At 52.6% G+C, this 19,396-nt stretch overlaps 1 protein-coding gene across 1 annotated transcript in view; it reads right to left on the reverse strand.

The window, feature by feature from the left end:
- slc4a11 (solute carrier family 4 member 11) overlaps positions 1-19,396 on the reverse strand; it is a gene marked incomplete at its 5' end in the record, with an annotated part of 95,140 nt that overhangs the window by 65,247 nt on the left and 10,497 nt on the right. Inside the window, one exon of the mRNA XM_036955439.1 lies at positions 1,202-1,283. Within this exon, the coding sequence (XP_036811334.1) occupies positions 1,202-1,283 (82 nt within the window). The remainder of the gene's footprint in view (positions 1-1,201; positions 1,284-19,396) is intronic.

A 19,396-nucleotide genomic window follows, 5' to 3' on the forward strand; every position in this document is an offset into this window, starting at 1 on the left:
CCCAAACCATCTCAATTGGGTTGAGGTCAGGTGATTGTTGAGGCCAGGTCATCTGATGCAACACTCCATCTCCCTCCTTGGCAAAATAGCCCTTACACAGACTGGAGGTGTAAGGGCCACTAAGAGCAAACCAGATGGGATGGCATACCACTGCAGAATGCTGTGGTAGCCATGTTGGTTAAGAATGCCTTGAATTCTAAAATCACCCGCGGGACACCAGTTGGGGAACCCTGACTTACAGGATACGTAACCAGGATTGTTAGGGAACCCTGACTTACAGGATACATAACCAGGATTGTTAGGGAACAATGACTTACAGGATACTGTGGCAAACCTCTTCAAGGTTAGGAGCGTTTGTCACAAATTAAGTGGTAAACTGTCACCAAATCACCCAAGAATGAGAGTTCATTCGAACAGGACAGTACCTGTGTGTTTGTTTCTCCGTCCTGGTTCACCCAGGCCGTAGGCGAGGTCAAGGATAGCAGGGTTCGTTACACGAATCGGGTTCTCGGTAGGTCCAGGTCCAAACGCCAACAGGTAAATCCAAAACAATCCAGCTCATACACGATAAATCCAGCCAGTCTCTATTGTCTCTTTCTCTATTGTTCATAGATCCTTCCAGCACTCGCTCTCCCTCTTCCTGGTTTTTCTTGACCCTTTATCTGTGGGTCGGCTCCACCTTCTGAGGGTTCCCCTTGCTTCTGGGACTTGTAGTTCTGACAGGGGTGGCCATTTTAGTGATCGGGCAGAGCCCGTTTATTAGTTCTGCTCTCACATATCTGCCATTTATCACTCGACCCCCTTCTTTGCCACAATACATAACCAGGATTGTTAGGGAACCCTGACTTACAGGATACATAACCAGGATTGTTAGGGAACCCTGACTTACAGGATACATAACCAGGATTGTTGGGTAACCCTGACTTACAGGATACATAACCAGGATTGTTAGGGAACCCTGACTTACAGGATACATAACCAGGATTGTTAGGGAACCCTGACTTACAGGATACATAACCAGGATTGTTGGGGAACCCTGACTTACAGGATACATAACCAGGATTGTTAGTGAACACTGACTTACAGGATACATAACCAGGATTGTTGGGGAACCCTGACTTACAGGATACAGAACCAGGATTGTTAGGGAACCCTGACTTACAGGATACATAACCAGGATTGTTGGGGAACCCTGACTTACAGGATACATAACCAGGATTGTTGGTATTGGACCCCGGTGGCAGTGGCTGTTACTCCCTGGATGGTCTCTGACACCAGGTGGGCTGCAGGGGGGGACAGACAGCTGGTTAGAGGAGGGTGGTGGTGTTCACAAAGTAACCAGCTGTGAATGAAAATGACATTTTATTTTCGTGTCAAATCGCCAGTCCCTTATGGGATTAATTGAGACATGAACAAACATTACAATAATTCCCTCACTCCCTAAGATGTTCAATACATAAAATAAAGAATTAAACAAAGTTCAATAAGGGCCTTGATACAACCAGTGGACTGGACATGGTTTCCAGTGGACTGGACATGGTTTCCAGTGGACTGGACCAGGTTTCCAGTGGACTGGACTAGTTTTCCAGTGTACTGCACTAGGTTTCCAGTGGACTGGACTAGGTTTCCAGTGGACTGGACCAGGTTTCCAGTGGACTGGACTAGTTTTCCAGTGGACTGGACTAGGTTTCCAGTGGACTGGACCAGTTTTCCAGTGGACTGGACTAGGTTTCCAGTGGACTGGACTAGGTTTCCAGTGGACTGGACTAGTTTTCCAGTGGACTGGACTAGTTTTCCAGTGGCAGACAATCATTTTTAGGCTCTAAAGCAATCCCTATATCCCTCCCTCCCTCTATATCACCCCCCCTCTATATCCCTCCCTCCTTCTATATCCCTGCCTCCATATCACCCCCCCTCTATATTCCTCCCTCCTTCTATATCCCTCCCTCCCTCTATATCCTCCCTCCTTCCATATCCCCCCTCCCTCCCTCTATATCCCTCCCTCCCTCCCCTATATCCCTCCCTCTCTCCCCTATATCCCTCCCTCCCTCCCTCTATATCCTCCCTCCTTCCATATCCCTCCCTCCATTCCTCTATATCCCTCCCTCCCTCCCTCCTTCCATATCCCTCCCTCCCTCCCTCTATATCCCTACATCCCTCTATATCCCTCACTCCCTCTATATCCTACCACCCTCTATATCCCTCCTTCCCTCCCTCTATATCCCTCCCTCCCTCTATATCCTACCTCCCTCTATATCCCTCCTTCCCTCCCTCTATATCCCCCTCCTTCTATATCCCTCCCTCTCTCCCTCTATATCCCTCCCTCCCTCCCCCTATATCCCTCCTTACCTCCCTCTATATCCCCCTCCTTCCATATCCCTTCCTCCCTCTATATCCCTCCCTCTATATCCCCCCTTCCCTCCCTCTATATCCCCCTCCCTCTATATCCCTCCTCCCTCCCTGAATATCACCCCTCCTTCTATATCCCTCCCTCCTTCTATATCCCTCCCTCTATATCCCCCTCCTTCTATATCCCACTCCTTCTATATCCCTCCCTCTATATCCCTCCCTCTATATCCCTCCCTCCCTCCTTCTATATCCCTCACTCCCTCTATATCCTCCCTCCTTCCATATCCCTCCGTCCCTCCCTCCCACTATATCCTCCCTCCTTCTATAGCCCTCCTTCCCTCTATAGCCCTCCCTCCCTCCCTCCCTCTATATCCTCCCTCCTTTCATATCCCTCCCTTCCTCCCTCTATATCCCTCCCCCTCCCTCTATATCCTACCTCCCTCTATATCCCTCCCTCCCTCTATATCCCTCCCTCCCTCCCTCTATATCCCTCCCTCCCTCCCTCCCTCTATATCCTACCTCCCTCTATATCCCTCCTTCCCTCCCTCTATATCCCTTCCTCTAAATCCCTCCCTCTATATCCCTCACACCCTCCCTCTAGATCCTACCTCCCTCTATCCCTCCGTCCCTCCCTCTATATCCCACTCCTTCTATATCCCTCCCTCTCTCCCACTATATCCCTCCTTCTATATCCCTCCCTCTATATCCCCCTCCTTCTATATCCCACTCCTTCTATATCCCTCCCTCTCTCCCACTATATCCCTCCTTCTATATCCCTCCCTCTATATCCCTCCCTCTATATCCCTCCCTCCCTCCTTCTATATCCCTCACTCCCTCTATATCCTCCCTCTTTCCATATCCCTCCGTCCCTCCCTCCCACTATATCCTCCCTCCTTCTATAGCCCTCCTTCCCTCTATAGCCCCCCCTCCCTCCCTCCCTCTATATCCTCCCTCCTTTCATATCCCTCCCTTCCTCCCTCTATATCCCTCCCCCTCCCTCTATATCCTACCTCCCTCTATATCCCTCCCTCCCTCTATATCCCTCCCTCCCTCCCTCTATATCCCTCCCTCCCTCCCTCTATATCCTACCTCCCTCTATATCCCTCCTTCCCTCCCTCTATATCCCTTCCTCTAAATCCCTCCCTCTATATCCCTCACACCCTCCCTCTAGATCCTACCTCCCTCTATCCCTCCGTCCCTCCCTCTATATCCCCCTCCTTCTATATCCCTCCCTCTCTCCCACTATATCCCTCCCTCTATATCATACCTCCCTCTATATCCCCCTCCTGCTATATCCCTCCCTCCCTCTATATCCCTACCTCCCTCTATATCCCTCCTTCCCTCCCTCTATATCCCCCTCCTTCTCTATCCCTCCCTCCCTCCCTCCCTCTATTTCCCTCCTTCCCTCCCTCTATATTCCCCTCCCTCTATATCCCTCCTTCCCCCCCTCTATATCCCTCCCTCCCTCCCTCTATATCCCTCCCTCCCTCCCTCTATATCCTACCTCCCTCTATCCCTCCCTCCCTCTATATCTCTCCCTCCCTCTATATCCCTCCTTCCCTCCCTCTATATTCCCCTCCCTCTATATCCCTCCTTCCCCCCCTCTATATCCCTCCCTCCCTCCCTCTATCTCCTTTCCACCTTCTATATCCCTCCCTCCCTCTATATCATCCCTCCCTCTATATCATCCCTCCCTCTATATCATCCCTTCCTCCCTCAATCTCCTCCCTCCTTCTATATCCCTCCCTCCCTCTATTTTCATCCCTCCCTCTATATCCTAGCTCCCTCTATATCCTACCTCCCTCTATATCCCTCCCTCCCTCCCTCTATATCCCCCTCCTTCTATATCCCTCCCTCTATATCCCTCCCTCTTTCTATATCCCACCCTCCTTCTATATCCCTCCCTCTATATTCCTCCCTCCTTCTATATCCCTTCCTCTATATCACCCCCCTATATCCCTCCCTCTATATCCCCCTCCTTCTATATACATCCCTCCTTCTATATCCCTCCATCCCTCCCTCTATATCCCTCCCTCCCTCCCTGTAAATCCTCCCTCCTTCCATATCCCTCCCTACCTCCCTCCCTCTATATCCTCCCTCCTTCCATATCCCTCCCTCCCTCCCTCTATATCCTTCCCCCTCCCTCTATATCCTCCCTCCTTCCATATCCCTCCCTCCCTCCCTCTATATCCTTCCCCCTCCCTATATATCCCTCCCTCCCTCCCTCCCTCCCTCCCTCCCTCCCTCCCTCCCTCCCTCCCTCCCTCCCTCCCTCCCTCCCTCCCTCCCTCCCTCCCTCTATATCCTACCTCCCTCTATATCCCTCCCTCCCTCCCTCCCTCCATCTATATCCCTCCCTCCCTCCCTCTATATCCTACCTCCCTCCCTCTATACCCTCCTTCCTTCCCTCTATATCCCCCTCCTTCTATATCCCTCCCTGCCTCTATATATCCCAACCTCCCTCTATATCCTCCCTCCCTCCCTCTATATCCCTCCCTCCTTCCATATCCCTCCCTCCCTCTATATCCCACCCCCTTCCTCTATATCCTCCCTCCTTCTATATCCTACCTCCCTCTATATCCCTCCTTCCCTCCCTCTATATCCCCCTCGTTCTATATCACTCCCTCCCTCTATCTCCTCCCTCCTTCTATATCCTTCCCTCCCTCTAGATCCCTCCCTCCCTCTATTTTCATCCCTCCCTCTATATCCTACCTCCCTCTATATCCCTCCCTCCCTCCCTCTATATCCCCCCTCCTTCTATATCCCTCCCACTATATCCCTTCCTCCCTCTATATCCCTCCTTCCCTCCCTCTATATCCCCCCTCCTTCTATATCCCTCCCTCCCTCTAGATCCCTCCCTCCCTCTATTTTCATCCCTCCCTCTATATCCTACCTCCCTCTATATCCGTCCCTCCCTCCCTCTATGTCCCCCCTCCTTCTATATTCCTCCCACTATATCCCTCCCTCCCTCTATATCCCTCCTTCCCTCCCTCTATATCCCCCCTCCTTCTATATTCCTCCCACTATATCCCTCCCCCCTCTATATCCCTCCCCTCCCTCCATATCCTCCCTTCTGCTATATCCCTCCCTCCCTCTATATCCCCGCTCCTTCTATATCCCTCCCACTATATCCCTCCCCCCTCTATATCCCTCCCCTCCCTCTATATCCTCCCTCCTGCTATATCCCTCCCTCCCTCTATATCCTCCCCCTTCTATATCCCTCCCTCCCTCTATATCCCTCCCTCTATATCCTCCCTCCTTTTATAGCCCACCCTCCTTCTATATCCTCCCTCCCTCTATATCCCTCCCTCTATATCCCTCCCTCCCTCTATATCCTCCCTCCTTCTATATCCCTCCCTCCCTCTATATCCCTCCCTCTATATCCCTCCCTCTATATCCCTCCCTCCTTCTATATCCCACCCTCCTTCTATATCCTCCCTCTATATTCCTCCCTCCTTCTATATACCTCCCTCTATATCACCCCCCTCTATAACCCTCCCTCTATATCCCTCTCTTTATATCCCTCCCTACCTCCCTCTATATCCTCCCTCCTTCCATATCCCTCCCTCCCTCCCTCTATATCCTCCCTTGTTACGTATCCCTCCTTCCCTCCCTCTATAGCCTTCCCCCACCCTCTATATCCTCCCTCCTTCTCTATCCCTCCCCCCTCTATATCCCTCCCTCCTTCCCTCTATATGCTACCTCCCTCTATATCCTACCTCCCTCTATATCCTTCCCCCCCCCTCTATATCCCTCCCTCCCTCCATCTATATCCCTCCCTCCCTCCCTCTATATCCCTCCTTCCCTCCCTCTATATCCCCCTCCTTCTATATCCCTCCATCCCTCCCTCTATATCATCCCTCCCTCTATATCCCTCCCTTTATATCATCCCTCCCTCTATAATATATCCCTCCCTCCCTCTATATCATCCCTCCCTCCCTCTATATCATCAATCCCTCCCTCTATATCATCCCTCCCTCTATATCCCTCCCTCCTTCTATATCCCTCCCTCCCTCTATCCCTCCCTCCTTCTATATCCCTCCCTAACCCTGCCTCCTATATCCCTCCCTCCCTCTATATCCCTCCCTCCCTCTATATCCCTCCCTCCCTCCATATCCCTCCCTCTATATCCCTCCCCCCTCCTATATCCCTCCCTACCTCTATATCCCTACCTCTATATCCCTCCCCCTTCCCTCTATATCCCTCCCTCTTTATCCCTCCCCCCTCCCTCTATGTCCCTCCCTCCCTTTATATCCCTCCCTCTATATCGCTCCCACTCCCTCTATATCCCTCCCTCTATACCCCCCCTCCCTCTATATCCCTCCCTCCCTCCCTCCCTCCATATATACCCCCCTCCCTCTATATCCTCCCTCCTTCCATATCCCTCCCTCTTTCCCTCTATATCCCTTCTCCCTCCCTCTATATCCTCCCTCCCTTTATATCCTCCCTCCTTCTATATCCCTCCCTCCCTCTATATCCCTCCCTCCCAATATTTCCCTCCCTCCCATAAATAAATAATTCACCTAAAGAGAGAGAATGTCTGGAGACGACACAAACTCCTCACAGCAAAACACACCATCTGTCTGCTCCTAATTACCTCCCTCAAAGGGATGGGTGTTATGTTATACAGTGCCTTTGGAAATTATTCAGATCCCTTGACATTTTCCACATTTTGTTACTTTACAGCCTTATTCTAAAATGGATTAAATGAATACAAATCCTCAGCAATCTACACACAATACCCATTAATAACAAAGGAAGATTTTTTTTTTAGAAAATGTTTGCAAATGTATTCAAATCAAAAACAGAAATACCTATTTTTCATAAGTATTCAGACCCTTTGCAAAATTTGAGTTCAGGTGCATCATGTTTCCATTGATAATCCTTGAGCTGTTTCTACAACTTGACTGGAGTTCACCTGTGGTAAATTCAATTGATTGGACATGATTTGGAAAGGCACACACCGGTCTATAAGGTCCCACAGTTGACAGTGCATGTCAGAGCAAAAACCAAAGCCATGAGGTCAAAATAATTGTCCGTAGAGCTCAGAGACAGGATTGTGTTGAGGCAGAGATCTAGGGAAGGGTACCAAAACATTTCTGCAGCATTGAAGGTCTCCAAGAACACAGTGGCCTCCATCATTCTTAAATGTAAGAAGTTTGGAACCAATACGACTCTTCCTAGAGCTGGCTGCCTGGCCAAACTGAGCAATCAGGGGAGAAGGGCCTTGGTCAGGGAGGTAACCAAGAACCCGATGGTCTCTCTGAGAGAGCTCCAGAGTTCCTCTATGGAGATGGGAGAACCTTCCAGAAGTACAACCATATCTGCAGTACTACACCAATCAGGCCTTTATGGTAGAGTGGCCAGACGGAAAACACTCCTCAGTAAAAGGCACATGACAGCCAGCTTGGAGTTTGCAAAAAGGCACCCAAAGACTCTCAGATAATTAGAAACAAGATTCTCTGGTCTGATGAAACCAAGATTGAACACATTGGTTTGAATGTCAAGCGTCACGTCTGGAGGAAACCTGGCACCATCTCTACGGTGAAGCATGGTGGTGGCAGCATCATGCTGTGGGGATGTTTCTCAGCGGCAGGGACTGGGAGACTAGTTAGGATTGAGGGAAAGATGAACGGATCAAAGTACAGAGAGATCCTTGATGAAAACCTGCTCCAGAGCACTCAGGACCTCAGACTGGGGTGAAGGTTCACCTTCCAACAGGACAACGACCCTAAGCACACAGCCAAGACAACACAGTAGTGGCATCGGTACAAGCATCCGAATGCCCTTGAGTGGCCCAGCCAGAGGCTGGACTTGAACCCGATCGAACATCTCTGGAGAGACCTGAAAATAGCTGTGCAGCGACGCTCCCCATCCAACCTGACAGAGCTTGAGAGGATCTGCAGAGAAGAATGGGAGAGACTCCCAAAATACAGGTGTGCCAAGCTTGTAGCATCATACCCAAGAAGACTGGAGGCTGTAATCGCTGCCAAAGGTGCTTCAACAAAGTACTGAGTAAAGCGTCTGAATACTTACTGTATATAAATGTTATATTTCAGCTTTTCGTTTTTATAAATTAGCAAACATTTCTAAAAAACACAGGGAGAGACAGAGGGAGAGACAGAGGGAGACGGGAGACAGAGGGAGTGTCAGTGAGAGACAGAGTCAGTGAGAGACAGAGGGAGAGTCAGTGAGAGACAGAGGGAGAGTCAGTGAGAGACAGAGGGAGAGTCAGTGAGAGACAGAGGGAGAGTCAGTGAGAGACAGAGGGAGAGACAGAGGGAGAGTCAGTGAGAGACAGAGGGAGAGTCAGTGAGAGACAGAGGGAGAGACAGAGGGAGAGTCAGTGAGAGAGAGTCAGTGAGAGACAGAGGGAGAGTCAGTGGGAGAGTCAGTGAGAGACAGAGGGAGAGTCAGTGAGAGACAGAGGGAGAGTCAGTGAGAGACAGAGGGAGAGTCAGTGAGAGACAGAGTCAGTGAGAGACAGAGAGAGACAGAGGGAGAGTCAGCGAGAGACAGAGGGAGAGTCAGTGAGAGATAGAGTCAGTGAGAGACAGAGGGAGAGTCAGTGAGAGACAGAGGGAGAGTCAGTGAGAGACAGAGGGAGAGTCAGTGAGAGACAGAGGGAGAGTCAGTGAGAGAGAGTCAGTGAGAGACAGAGAGAGAGTCAGTGAGAGACAGAGGGAGAGTCAGTGAGAGACAGAGTCAGTGAGAGACAGAGAGAGACAGAGTGAGAGTCAGTGAGAGACAGAGGGAGAGTCAGTGAGAGACAGAGGGAGAGTCAGAGGGAGAGTCAGTGAGAGACAGAGGGAGAGTCAGTGAGAGACAGAGGGAGAGACAGAGGGAGAGTCAGTGAGAGAGAGTCAGTGAGAGAGAGTCAGTGAGAGAGAGTCAGTAGGAGAGTCAGTGAGAGACAGAGGGAGACAGTGGGAGAGTCAGTGAGAGGCAGAGGGAGAGACAGAGGGAGAGACAGTGAGAGACAGAGGGAGAGTCAGTGAGAGACAGAGGGAGAGTCAGTGAGAGACAGAGGGAGAGTCAATGAGAAACAGAGGGAGAGTCAGTGAGAGACAGAGGGAGACACAGAGGGAGAGTCAGCGAGAGAGAGTCAGTGAGAGACAGAGGGAGAGTCAATGGGAGTGTCAGTGAGAGACAGAGGGAGACAGTGGGAGAGTCAGTGAGAGACAGAGGGAGACAGAGGGAGAGTCAGTGAGAGACAGAGGGAGAGTCAGTGAGAGACAGAGGGAGAGTCAGTGAGAGACAGAGGGAGAGACAGAGGGAGAGTCAGTGAGAGAGAGTCAGTGAGAGAGAGTCAGTGAGAGACAGAGGGAGAGTCGGTGGGAGAGTCAATGAGAGACAGAGGGAGACAGTGGGAGAGTCAGTGAGAGACAGAGGGAGAGTCAGTGAGAGACAGAGGGAGAGTCAGTGAGAGACAGAGGGAGAGTCAGTGAGAGACAGAGTCAGTGAGAGACAGAGGGAGAGTCAGTGAGAGACAGAGGGAGAGTCAGTGAGAGACAGAGTCAGTGAGAGACAGAGTCAGTGAGAGTCAGAGGGAGAGTCAGTGAGAGACAGAGGGAGAGTCAGTGAGAGACAGAGGGAGAGCCAGTGAGAGAGAGTCAGTGAGAGTCAGAGGGAGAGTCAGTGAGAGACAGAGGGAGAGTCAGTGAGAGACAGAGTCAGTGAGAGTCAGAGGGAGAGTCAGTGAGAGACAGAGGGAGAGTCAGTGAGAGACAGAGGGAGAGCCAGTGAGAGAGAGTCAGTGAGAGTCAGAGGGAGAGTCAGTGAGAGACAGAGGGAGAGTCAGTGAGAGACAGAGTCAGTGAGAGTCAGAGGGAGAGTCAGTGAGAGTCAGTGGGAGAGTCAGTGAGAGACAGTGGGAGACAGTGGGAGAGACAGAGGGAGAGACAGAGGGAGAGACAGTGAGAGACAGAGTCAGTGAGAGACAGAGAGAGACAGAGGGAGAGTCAGTGAGAGACAGAGGGAGAGTCAGTGAGAGACAGAGGGAGAGTCAGAGGGAGAGTCAGTGAGAGACAGAGGGAGAGTCAGTGAGAGACAGAGGGAGAGACAGAGGGAGAGTCAGTGAGAGAGAGTCAGTGAGAGAGAGTCAGTGAGAGAGAGTCAGTAGGAGAGTCAGTGAGAGACAGAGGGAGACAGTGGGAGAGTCAGTGAGAGGCAGAGGGAGAGACAGAGGGAGAGACAGTGAGAGACAGAGGGAGACAGTGGGAGAGACAGAGGGAGAGACAGAGGGAGAGACAGTGAGAGACAGAGGGAGAGTCAGTGAGAGACAGAAGGCGAGCCAGTGAGAGAGAGTCAGTGAGAGAGAGTCAGTGAGAGAGAGTCAGTGAGAGTCAGTGAGAGTCAGTGAGAGACAGTGGGAGACAGTGGGAAAGACAGAGGGAGAGACAGAGGGAGAGACAGTGAGAGACAGAGGGAGAGTCAGTGAGAGACAGAGTCAGTGAGAGTCAGAGGGAGAGTCAGTGAGAGACAGAGGGAGAGTCAGTGAGAGACAGAGGGAGAGCCAGTGAGAGAGAGTCAGTGAGAGAGAGTCAGTGAGAGAGAGTCAGTGAGAGAGAGTCAGTGAGAGTCAGTGGGAGAGTCAGTGAGAGACAGTGGGAGACAGTGGGAGAGACAGAGGGAGAGACAGAGGGAGAGACAGTGAGAGACAGAGTCAGTGAGAGACAGAGAGAGACAGAGGGAGAGTCAGTGAGAGACAGAGGGAGAGTCAGTGAGAGACAGAGGGAGAGTCAGAGGGAGAGTCAGTGAGAGACAGAGGGAGAGTCAGTGAGAGACAGAGGGAGAGACAGAGGGAGAGTCAGTGAGAGAGAGTCAGTGAGAGAGAGTCAGTGAGAGAGAGTCAGTAGGAGAGTCAGTGAGAGACAGAGGGAGACAGTGGGAGAGTCAGTGAGAGGCAGAGGGAGAGACAGAGGGAGAGACAGTGAGAGACAGAGGGAGAGTCAGTGAGAGACAGAGGGAGAGTCAGTGAGAGACAGAGGGAGAGTCAATGAGAGACAGAGGGAGAGTCAGTGAGAGACAGAGGGAGACACAGAGGGAGAGTCAGTGAGAGAGAGTCAGTGAGAGAGAGTCAGTGAGAGACAGAGGGAGAGTCAGTGAGAGACAGAGTCAGTGAGAGACAGAGGGAGAGTCAGTGAGAGACAGAGTCAGTGAGAGTCAGAGGGAGAGTCAGTGAGAGACAGAGGGAGAGTCAGTGAGAGACAGAGGGAGAGCCAGTGAGAGAGAGTCAGTGGGAGTCAGAGGGAGAGTCAGTGAGAGACAGAGGGAGAGTCAGTGAGAGACAGAGTCAGTGAGAGTCAGAGGGAGAGTCAGTGAGAGTCAGTGGGAGAGTCAGTGAGAGACAGTGGGAGACAGTGGGAGAGACAGAGGGAGAGACAGAGGGAGAGACAGTGAAAGACAGAGTCAGTGAGAGACAGAGAGAGACAGAGGGAGAGTCAGTGAGAGACAGAGGGAGAGTCAGTGAGAGACAGAGGGAGAGTCAGAGGGAGAGTCAGTGAGAGACAGAGGGAGAGTCAGTGAGAGACAGAGGGAGAGACAGAGGGAGAGTCAGTGAGAGAGAGTCAGTGAGAGAGAGTCAGTGAGAGAGAGTCAGTAGGAGAGTCAGTGAGAGACAGAGGGAGACAGTGGGAGAGTCAGTGAGAGGCAGAGGGAGAGACAGAGGGAGAGACAGTGAGAGACAGAGGGAGACAGTGGGAGAGACAGAGGGAGAGACAGAGGGAGAGACAGTGAGAGACAGAGGGAGAGTCAGTGAGAGACAGAAGGCGAGCCAGTGAGAGAGAGTCAGTGAGAGAGAGTCAGTGAGAGAGAGTCAGTGAGAGTCAGTGAGAGTCAGTGAGAGACAGTGGGAGACAGTGGGAAAGACAGAGGGAGAGACAGAGGGAGAGACAGTGAGAGACAGAGGGAGAGTCAGTGAGAGACAGAGTCAGTGAGAGTCAGAGGGAGAGTCAGTGAGAGACAGAGGGAGAGTCAGTGAGAGACAGAGGGAGAGTCAGTGAGAGACAGAGGGAGAGACAGAGGGAGAGTCAGTGAGAGACAGAGGGAGAGTCAGTGAGAGACAGAGGGAGAGACAGAGGGAGAGTCAGTGAGAGAGAGTCAGTGAGAGACAGAGGGAGAGTCAGTGGGAGAGTCAGTGAGAGACAGAGGGAGAGTCAGTGAGAGACAGAGGGAGAGTCAGTGAGAGACAGAGGGAGAGTCAGTGAGTGACAGAGTCAGTGAGAGACAGAGAGAGACAGAGGGAGAGTCAGCGAGAGACAGAGGGAGAGTCAGTGAGAGACAGAGTCAGTGAGAGACAGAGGGAGAGTCAGTGAGAGACAGAGGGAGAGTCAGTGAGAGACAGAGGGAGAGTCAGAGGGAGAGTCAGTAAGAGACAGAGGGAGAGTCAGTGAAAGACAGAGGGAGAGTCAGTGAGAGAGAGTCAGTGAGAGAGAGTCAGTGAGAGACAGTGGGAGACAGTGGGAGAGACAGAGGGAGAGGCAGAGGGAGAGACAGTGAGAGACAGAGGGAGAGTCAGTGAGAGACAGAAGGAGAGCCAGTGAGAGAGAGTCAGTGAGAGAGAGTCAGTGAGAGAGAGTCAGTGAGAGTCAGTGAGAGTCAGTGAGAGACAGTGGGAGACAGTGGGAACGACAGAGGGAGAGACAGAGGGAGAGACAGTGAGAGACAGAGGGAGAGTCAGTGAGAGACAGAGTCAGTGAGAGTCAGAGGGAGAGTCAGTGAGAGACAGAGGGAGAGTCAGTGAGGGACAGAGGGAGAGCCAGTGAGAGAGAGTCAGTGAGAGAGAGTCAGTGAGAGAGAGTCAGTGAGAGAGAGTCAGTGAGAGTCAGTGGGAGAGTCAGTGAGAGACAGTGGGAGACAGTGGGAGAGACAGAGGGAGAGACAGAGGGAGAGACAGTGAGAGACAGAGTCAGTGAGAGACAGAGAGAGACAGAGGGAGAGTCAGTGAGAGACAGAGGGAGAGTCAGTGAGAGACAGAGGGAGAGTCAGAGGGAGAGTCAGTGAGAGACAGAGGGAGAGTCAGTGAGAGACAGAGGGAGAGACAGAGGGAGAGTCAGTGAGAGAGAGTCAGTGAGAGAGAGTCAGTGAGAGAGAGTCAGTAGGAGAGTCAGTGAGAGACAGAGGGAGACAGTGGGAGAGTCAGTGAGAGGCAGAGGGAGAGACAGAGGGAGAGACAGTGAGAGACAGAGGGAGAGTCAGTGAGAGACAGAGGGAGAGTCAGTGAGAGACAGAGGGAGAGTCAATGAGAGACAGAGGGAGAGTCAGTGAGAGACAGAGGGAGACACAGAGGGAGAGTCAGCGAGAGAGAGTCAGTGAGAGACAGAGGGAGAGTCAATGGGAGTGTCAGTGAGAGACAGAGGGAGACAGTGGGAGAGTCAGTGAGAGACAGAGGGAGACAGAGGGAGAGTCAGTTAGAGACAGAGGGAGAGTCAGTGAGAGACAGAGGGAGAGTCAGTGAGAGACAGAGGGAGAGACAGCGGGAGAGTCAGTGAGAGAGAGTCAGTGAGAGAGTGTCAGTGAGAGACAGAGGGAGAGTCGGTGGGAGAGTCAGTGAGAGACAGAGGGAGACAGTGGGAGAGTCAGTGAGAGACAGAGGGAGAGTCAGTGAGAGACAGAGGGAGAGTCAGTGAGAGACAGAGGGAGAGTCAGTGAGAGACAGAGTCAGTGAGAGACAGAGGGAGAGTCAGTGAGAGACAGAGGGAGAGTCAGTGAGAGACAGAGTCAGTGAGAGACAGAGGGAGAGTCAGTGAGAGACAGAGTCAGTGAGAGTCAGAGGGAGAGTCAGTGAGAGACAGAGGGAGAGTCAGTGAGAGACAGAGGGAGAGCCAGTGAGAGAGAGTCAGTGAGAGAGAGTCAGTGAGAGTCAGAGGAAGAGTCAGTGAGAGACAGAGGGAGAGTCAGTGAGAGACAGAGTCAGTGAGAGTCAGAGGGAGAGTCAGTGAGAGACAGAGGGAGAGTCAGTGAGAGACAGAGGGAGAGCCAGTGAGAGAGAGTCAGTGAGAGTCAGAGGGAGAGTCAGTGAGAGACAGAGGGAGAGTCAGTGAGAGACAGAGTCAGTGAGAGTCAGAGGGAGAGTCAGTGAGAGTCAGTGGGAGAGTCAGTGAGAGACAGTGGGAGACAGTGGGAGAGACAGAGGGAGAGACAGAGGGAGAGACAGTGAGAGACAGAGTCAGTGAGAGACAGAGAGAGACAGAGGGAGAGTCAGTGAGAGACAGAGGGAGAGTCAGTGAGAGACAGAGGGAGAGTCAGAGGGAGAGTCAGTGAGAGACAGAGGGAGAGTCAGTGAGAGACAGAGGGAGAGACAGAGGGAGAGTCAGTGAGAGAGAGTCAGTGAGAGAGAGTCAGTGAGAGAGAGTCAGTAGGAGAGTCAGTGAGAGACAGAGGGAGACAGTGGGAGAGTCAGTGAGAGGCAGAGGGAGAGACAGAGGGAGAGACAGTGAGAGACAGAGGGAGACAGTGGGAGAGACAGAGGGAGAGACAGAGGGAGAGACAGTGAGAGACAGAGGGAGAGTCAGTGAGAGACAGAAGGCGAGCCAGTGAGAGAGAGTCAGTGAGAGAGAGTCAGTGAGAGAGAGTCAGTGAGAGTCAGTGAGAGTCAGTGAGAGACAGTGGGAGACAGTGGGAAAGACAGAGGGAGAGACAGAGGGAGAGACAGTGAGAGACAGAGGGAGAGTCAGTGAGAGACAGAGTCAGTGAGAGTCAGAGGGAGAGTCAGTGAGAGACAGAGGGAGAGTCAGTGAGAGACAGAGGGAGAGCCAGTGAGAGAGAGTCAGTGAGAGAGAGTCAGTGAGAGAGAGTCAGTGAGAGAGAGTCAGTGAGAGTCAGTGGGAGAGTCAGTGAGAGACAGTGGGAGACAGTGGGAGAGACAGAGGGAGAGACAGAGGGAGAGACAGTGAGAGACAGAGTCAGTGAGAGACAGAGAGAGACAGAGGGAGAGTCAGTGAGAGACAGAGGGAGAGTCAGTGAGAGACAGAGGGAGAGTCAGAGGGAGAGTCAGTGAGAGACAGAGGGAGAGTCAGTGAGAGACAGAGGGAGAGACAGAGGGAGAGTCAGTGAGAGAGAGTCAGTGAGAGAGAGTCAGTGAGAGAGAGTCAGTAGGAGAGTCAGTGAGAGACAGAGGGAGACAGTGGGAGAGTCAGTGAGAGGCAGAGGGAGAGACAGAGGGAGAGACAGTGAGAGACAGAGGGAGAGTCAGTGAGAGACAGAGGGAGAGTCAGTGAGAGACAGAGGGAGAGTCAATGAGAGACAGAGGGAGAGTCAGTGAGAGACAGAGGGAGACACAGAGGGAGAGTCAGTGAGAGAGAGTCAGTGAGAGAGAGTCAGTGAGAGACAGAGGGAGAGTCAGTGAGAGACAGAGTCAGTGAGAGACAGAGGGAGAGTCAGTGAGAGACAGAGTCAGTGAGAGTCAGAGGGAGAGTCAGTGAGAGACAGAGGGAGAGTCAGTGAGAGACAGAGGGAGAGCCAGTGAGAGAGAGTCAGTGAGAGAGAGTCAGTGAGAGTCAGAGGGAGAGTCAGTGAGAGACAGAGGGAGAGTCAGTGAGAGACAGAGTCAGTGAGAGTCAGAGGGAGAGTCAGTGAGAGACAGAGGGAGAGTCAGTGAGAGCCAGTGAGAGAGAGTCAGTGAGAGTCAGAGGGAGAGTCAGTGAGAGACAGAGGGAGAGTCAGTGAGAGACAGAGTCAGTGAGAGTCAGAGGGAGAGTCAGTGAGAGTCAGTGGGAGAGTCAGTGAGAGACAGTGGGAGACAGTGGGAGAGACAGAGGGAGAGACAGAGGGAGAGACAGTGAGAGACAGAGAGAGACAGAGGGAGAGTCAGTGAGAGACAGAGGGAGAGTCAGTGAGAGACAGAGGGAGAGTCAGAGGGAGAGTCAGTGAGAGACAGAGGGAGAGTCAGTGAGAGACAGAGGGAGAGACAGAGGGAGAGTCAGTGAGAGAGAGTCAGTGAGAGAGAGTCAGTGAGAGAGAGTCAGTAGGAGAGTCAGTGAGAGACAGAGGGAGACAGTGGGAGAGTCAGTGAGAGGCAGAGGGAGAGACAGAGGGAGAGACAGTGAGAGACAGAGGGAGACAGTGGGAGAGACAGAGGGAGAGACAGAGGGAGAGACAGTGAGAGACAGAGGGAGAGTCAGTGAGAGACAGAAGGCGAGCCAGTGAGAGAGAGTCAGTGAGAGAGAGTCAGTGAGAGAGAGTCAGTGAGAGTCAGTGAGAGTCAGTGAGAGACAGTGGGAGACAGTGGGAAAGACAGAGGGAGAGACAGAGGGAGAGACAGTGAGAGACAGAGGGAGAGTCAGTGAGAGACAGAGTCAGTGAGAGTCAGAGGGAGAGTCAGTGAGAGACAGAGGGAGAGTCAGTGAGAGACAGAGGGAGAGCCAGTGAGAGAGAGTCAGTGAGAGAGAGTCAGTGAGAGAGAGTCAGTGAGAGAGAGTCAGTGAGAGTCAGTGGGAGAGTCAGTGAGAGACAGAGGGAGACAGTGGGAGAGTCAGTGAGAGGCAGAGGGAGAGACAGAGGGAGAGACAGTGAGAGACAGAGGGAGAGTCAGTGAGAGACAGAGGGAGAGTCAGTGAGAGACAGAGGGAGAGTCAATGAGAGACAGAGGGAGAGTCAGTGAGAGACAGAGGGAGACACAGAGGGAGAGTCAGCGAGAGAGAGTCAGTGAGAGACAGAGGGAGAGTCAATGGGAGTGTCAGTGAGAGACAGAGGGAGACAGTGGGAGAGTCAGTGAGAGACAGAGGGAGACAGAGGGAGAGTCAGTGAGAGACAGAGGGAGAGTCAGTGAGAGACAGAGGGAGAGTCAGTGAGAGACAGAGGGAGAGACAGAGGGAGAGTCAGTGAGAGAGAGTCAGTGAGAGAGAGTCAGTGAGAGACAGAGGGAGAGTCGGTGGGAGAGTCAGTGAGAGACAGAGGGAGACAGTGGGAGAGTCAGTGAGAGACAGAGGGAGAGTCAGTGAGAGACAGAGGGAGAGTCAGTGAGAGACAGAGTCAGTGAGAGACAGAGGGAGAGTCAGTGAGAGACAGAGGGAGAGTCAGTGAGAGACAGAGTCAGTGAGAGACAGAGGGAGAGTCAGTGAGAGACAGAGTCAGTGAGAGTCAGAGGGAGAGTCAGTGAGAGACAGAGGGAGAGTCAGTGAGAGACAGAGGGAGAGCCAGTGAGAGAGAGTCAGTGAGAGAGAGTCAGTGAGAGTCAGAGGGAGAGTCAGTGAGAGACAGAGGGAGAGTCAGTGAGAGACAGAGGGAGAGCCAGTGAGAGAGAGTCAGTGAGAGTCAGAGGGAGAGTCAGTGAGAGACAGAGGGAGAGTCAGTGAGAGACAGAGTCAGTGAGAGTCAGAGGGAGAGTCAGTGAGAGTCAGTGGGAGAGTCAGTGAGAGACAGTGGGAGACAGTGGGAGAGACAGAGGGAGAGACAGAGGGAGAGACAGTGAGAGACAGAGTCAGTGAGAGACAGAGAGAGACAGAGGGAGAGTCAGTGAGAGACAGAGGGAGAGTCAGTGAGAGACAGAGGGAGAGTCAGAGGGAGAGTCAGTGAGAGACAGAGGGAGAGTCAGTGAGAGACAGAGGGAGAGTCAGTGAGAGACAGAGTCAGTGAGAGACAGAGGGAGAGTCAGTGAGAGACAGAGGGAGAGTCAGTGAGAGACAGAGTCAGTGAGAGACAGAGGGAGAGTCAGTGAGAGACAGAGTCAGTGAGAGTCAGAGGGAGAGTCAGTGAGAGACAGAGGGAGAGTCAGTGAGAGACAGAGGGAGAGCCAGTGAGAGAGAGTCAGTGAGAGAGAGTCAGTGAGAGAGAGTCAGTGAGAGAGAGTCAGTGAGAGTCAGTGGGAGAGTCAGTGAGAGACAGAGGGAGACAGTGGGAGAGTCAGTGAGAGGCAGAGGGAGAGACAGAGGGAGAGACAGTGAGAGACAGAGGGAGAGTCAGTGAGAGACAGAGGGAGAGTCAGTGAGAGACAGAGGGAGAGTCAATGAGAGACAGAGGGAGAGTCAGTGAGAGACAGAGGGAGACACAGAGGGAGAGTCAGCGAGAGAGAGTCAGTGAGAGACAGAGGGAGAGTCAATGGGAGTGTCAGTGAGAGACAGAGGGAGACAGTGGGAGAGTCAGTGAGAGACAGAGGGAGACAGAGGGAGAGTCAGTGAGAGACAGAGGGAGAGTCAGTGAGAGACAGAGGGAGAGTCAGTGAGAGACAGAGGGAGAGACAGAGGGAGAGTCAGTGAGAGAGAGTCAGTGAGAGAGAGTCAGTGAGAGACAGAGGGAGAGTCGGTGGGAGAGTCAGTGAGAGACAGAGGGAGACAGTGGGAGAGTCAGTGAGAGACAGAGGGAGAGTCAGTGAGAGACAGAGGGAGAGTCAGTGAGAGACAGAGTCAGTGAGAGACAGAGGGAGAGTCAGTGAGAGACAGAGGGAGAGTCAGTGAGAGACAGAGTCAGTGAGAGACAGAGGGAGAGTCAGTGAGAGACAGAGTCAGTGAGAGTCAGAGGGAGAGTCAGTGAGAGACAGAGGGAGAGTCAGTGAGAGACAGAGGGAGAGCCAGTGAGAGAGAGTCAGTGAGAGAGAGTCAGTGAGAGTCAGAGGGAGAGTCAGTGAGAGACAGAGGGAGAGTCAGTGAGAGACAGAGGGAGAGCCAGTGAGAGAGAGTCAGTGAGAGTCAGAGGGAGAGTCAGTGAGAGACAGAGGGAGAGTCAGTGAGAGACAGAGTCAGTGAGAGTCAGAGGGAGAGTCAGTGAGAGTCAGTGGGAGAGTCAGTGAGAGACAGTGGGAGACAGTGGGAGAGACAGAGGGAGAGACAGAGGGAGAGACAGTGAGAGACAGAGTCAGTGAGAGACAGAGAGAGACAGAGGGAGAGTCAGTGAGAGACAGAGGGAGAGTCAGTGAGAGACAGAGGGAGAGTCAGAGGGAGAGTCAGTGAGAGACAGAGGGAGAGTCAGTGAGAGACAGAGGGAGAGACAGAGGGAGAGTCAGTGAGAGAGAGTCAGTGAGAGAGAGTCAGTGAGAGAGAGTCAGTAGGAGAGTCAGTGAGAGACAGAGGGAGACAGTGGGAGAGTCAGTGAGAGGCAGAGGGAGAGACAG

The sequence above is a fragment of the Oncorhynchus mykiss genome, chromosome 19 (genome assembly GCF_013265735.2).
Source record: "Oncorhynchus mykiss isolate Arlee chromosome 19, USDA_OmykA_1.1, whole genome shotgun sequence".
Lineage (NCBI taxonomy): Eukaryota > Metazoa > Chordata > Actinopteri > Salmoniformes > Salmonidae > Oncorhynchus > Oncorhynchus mykiss.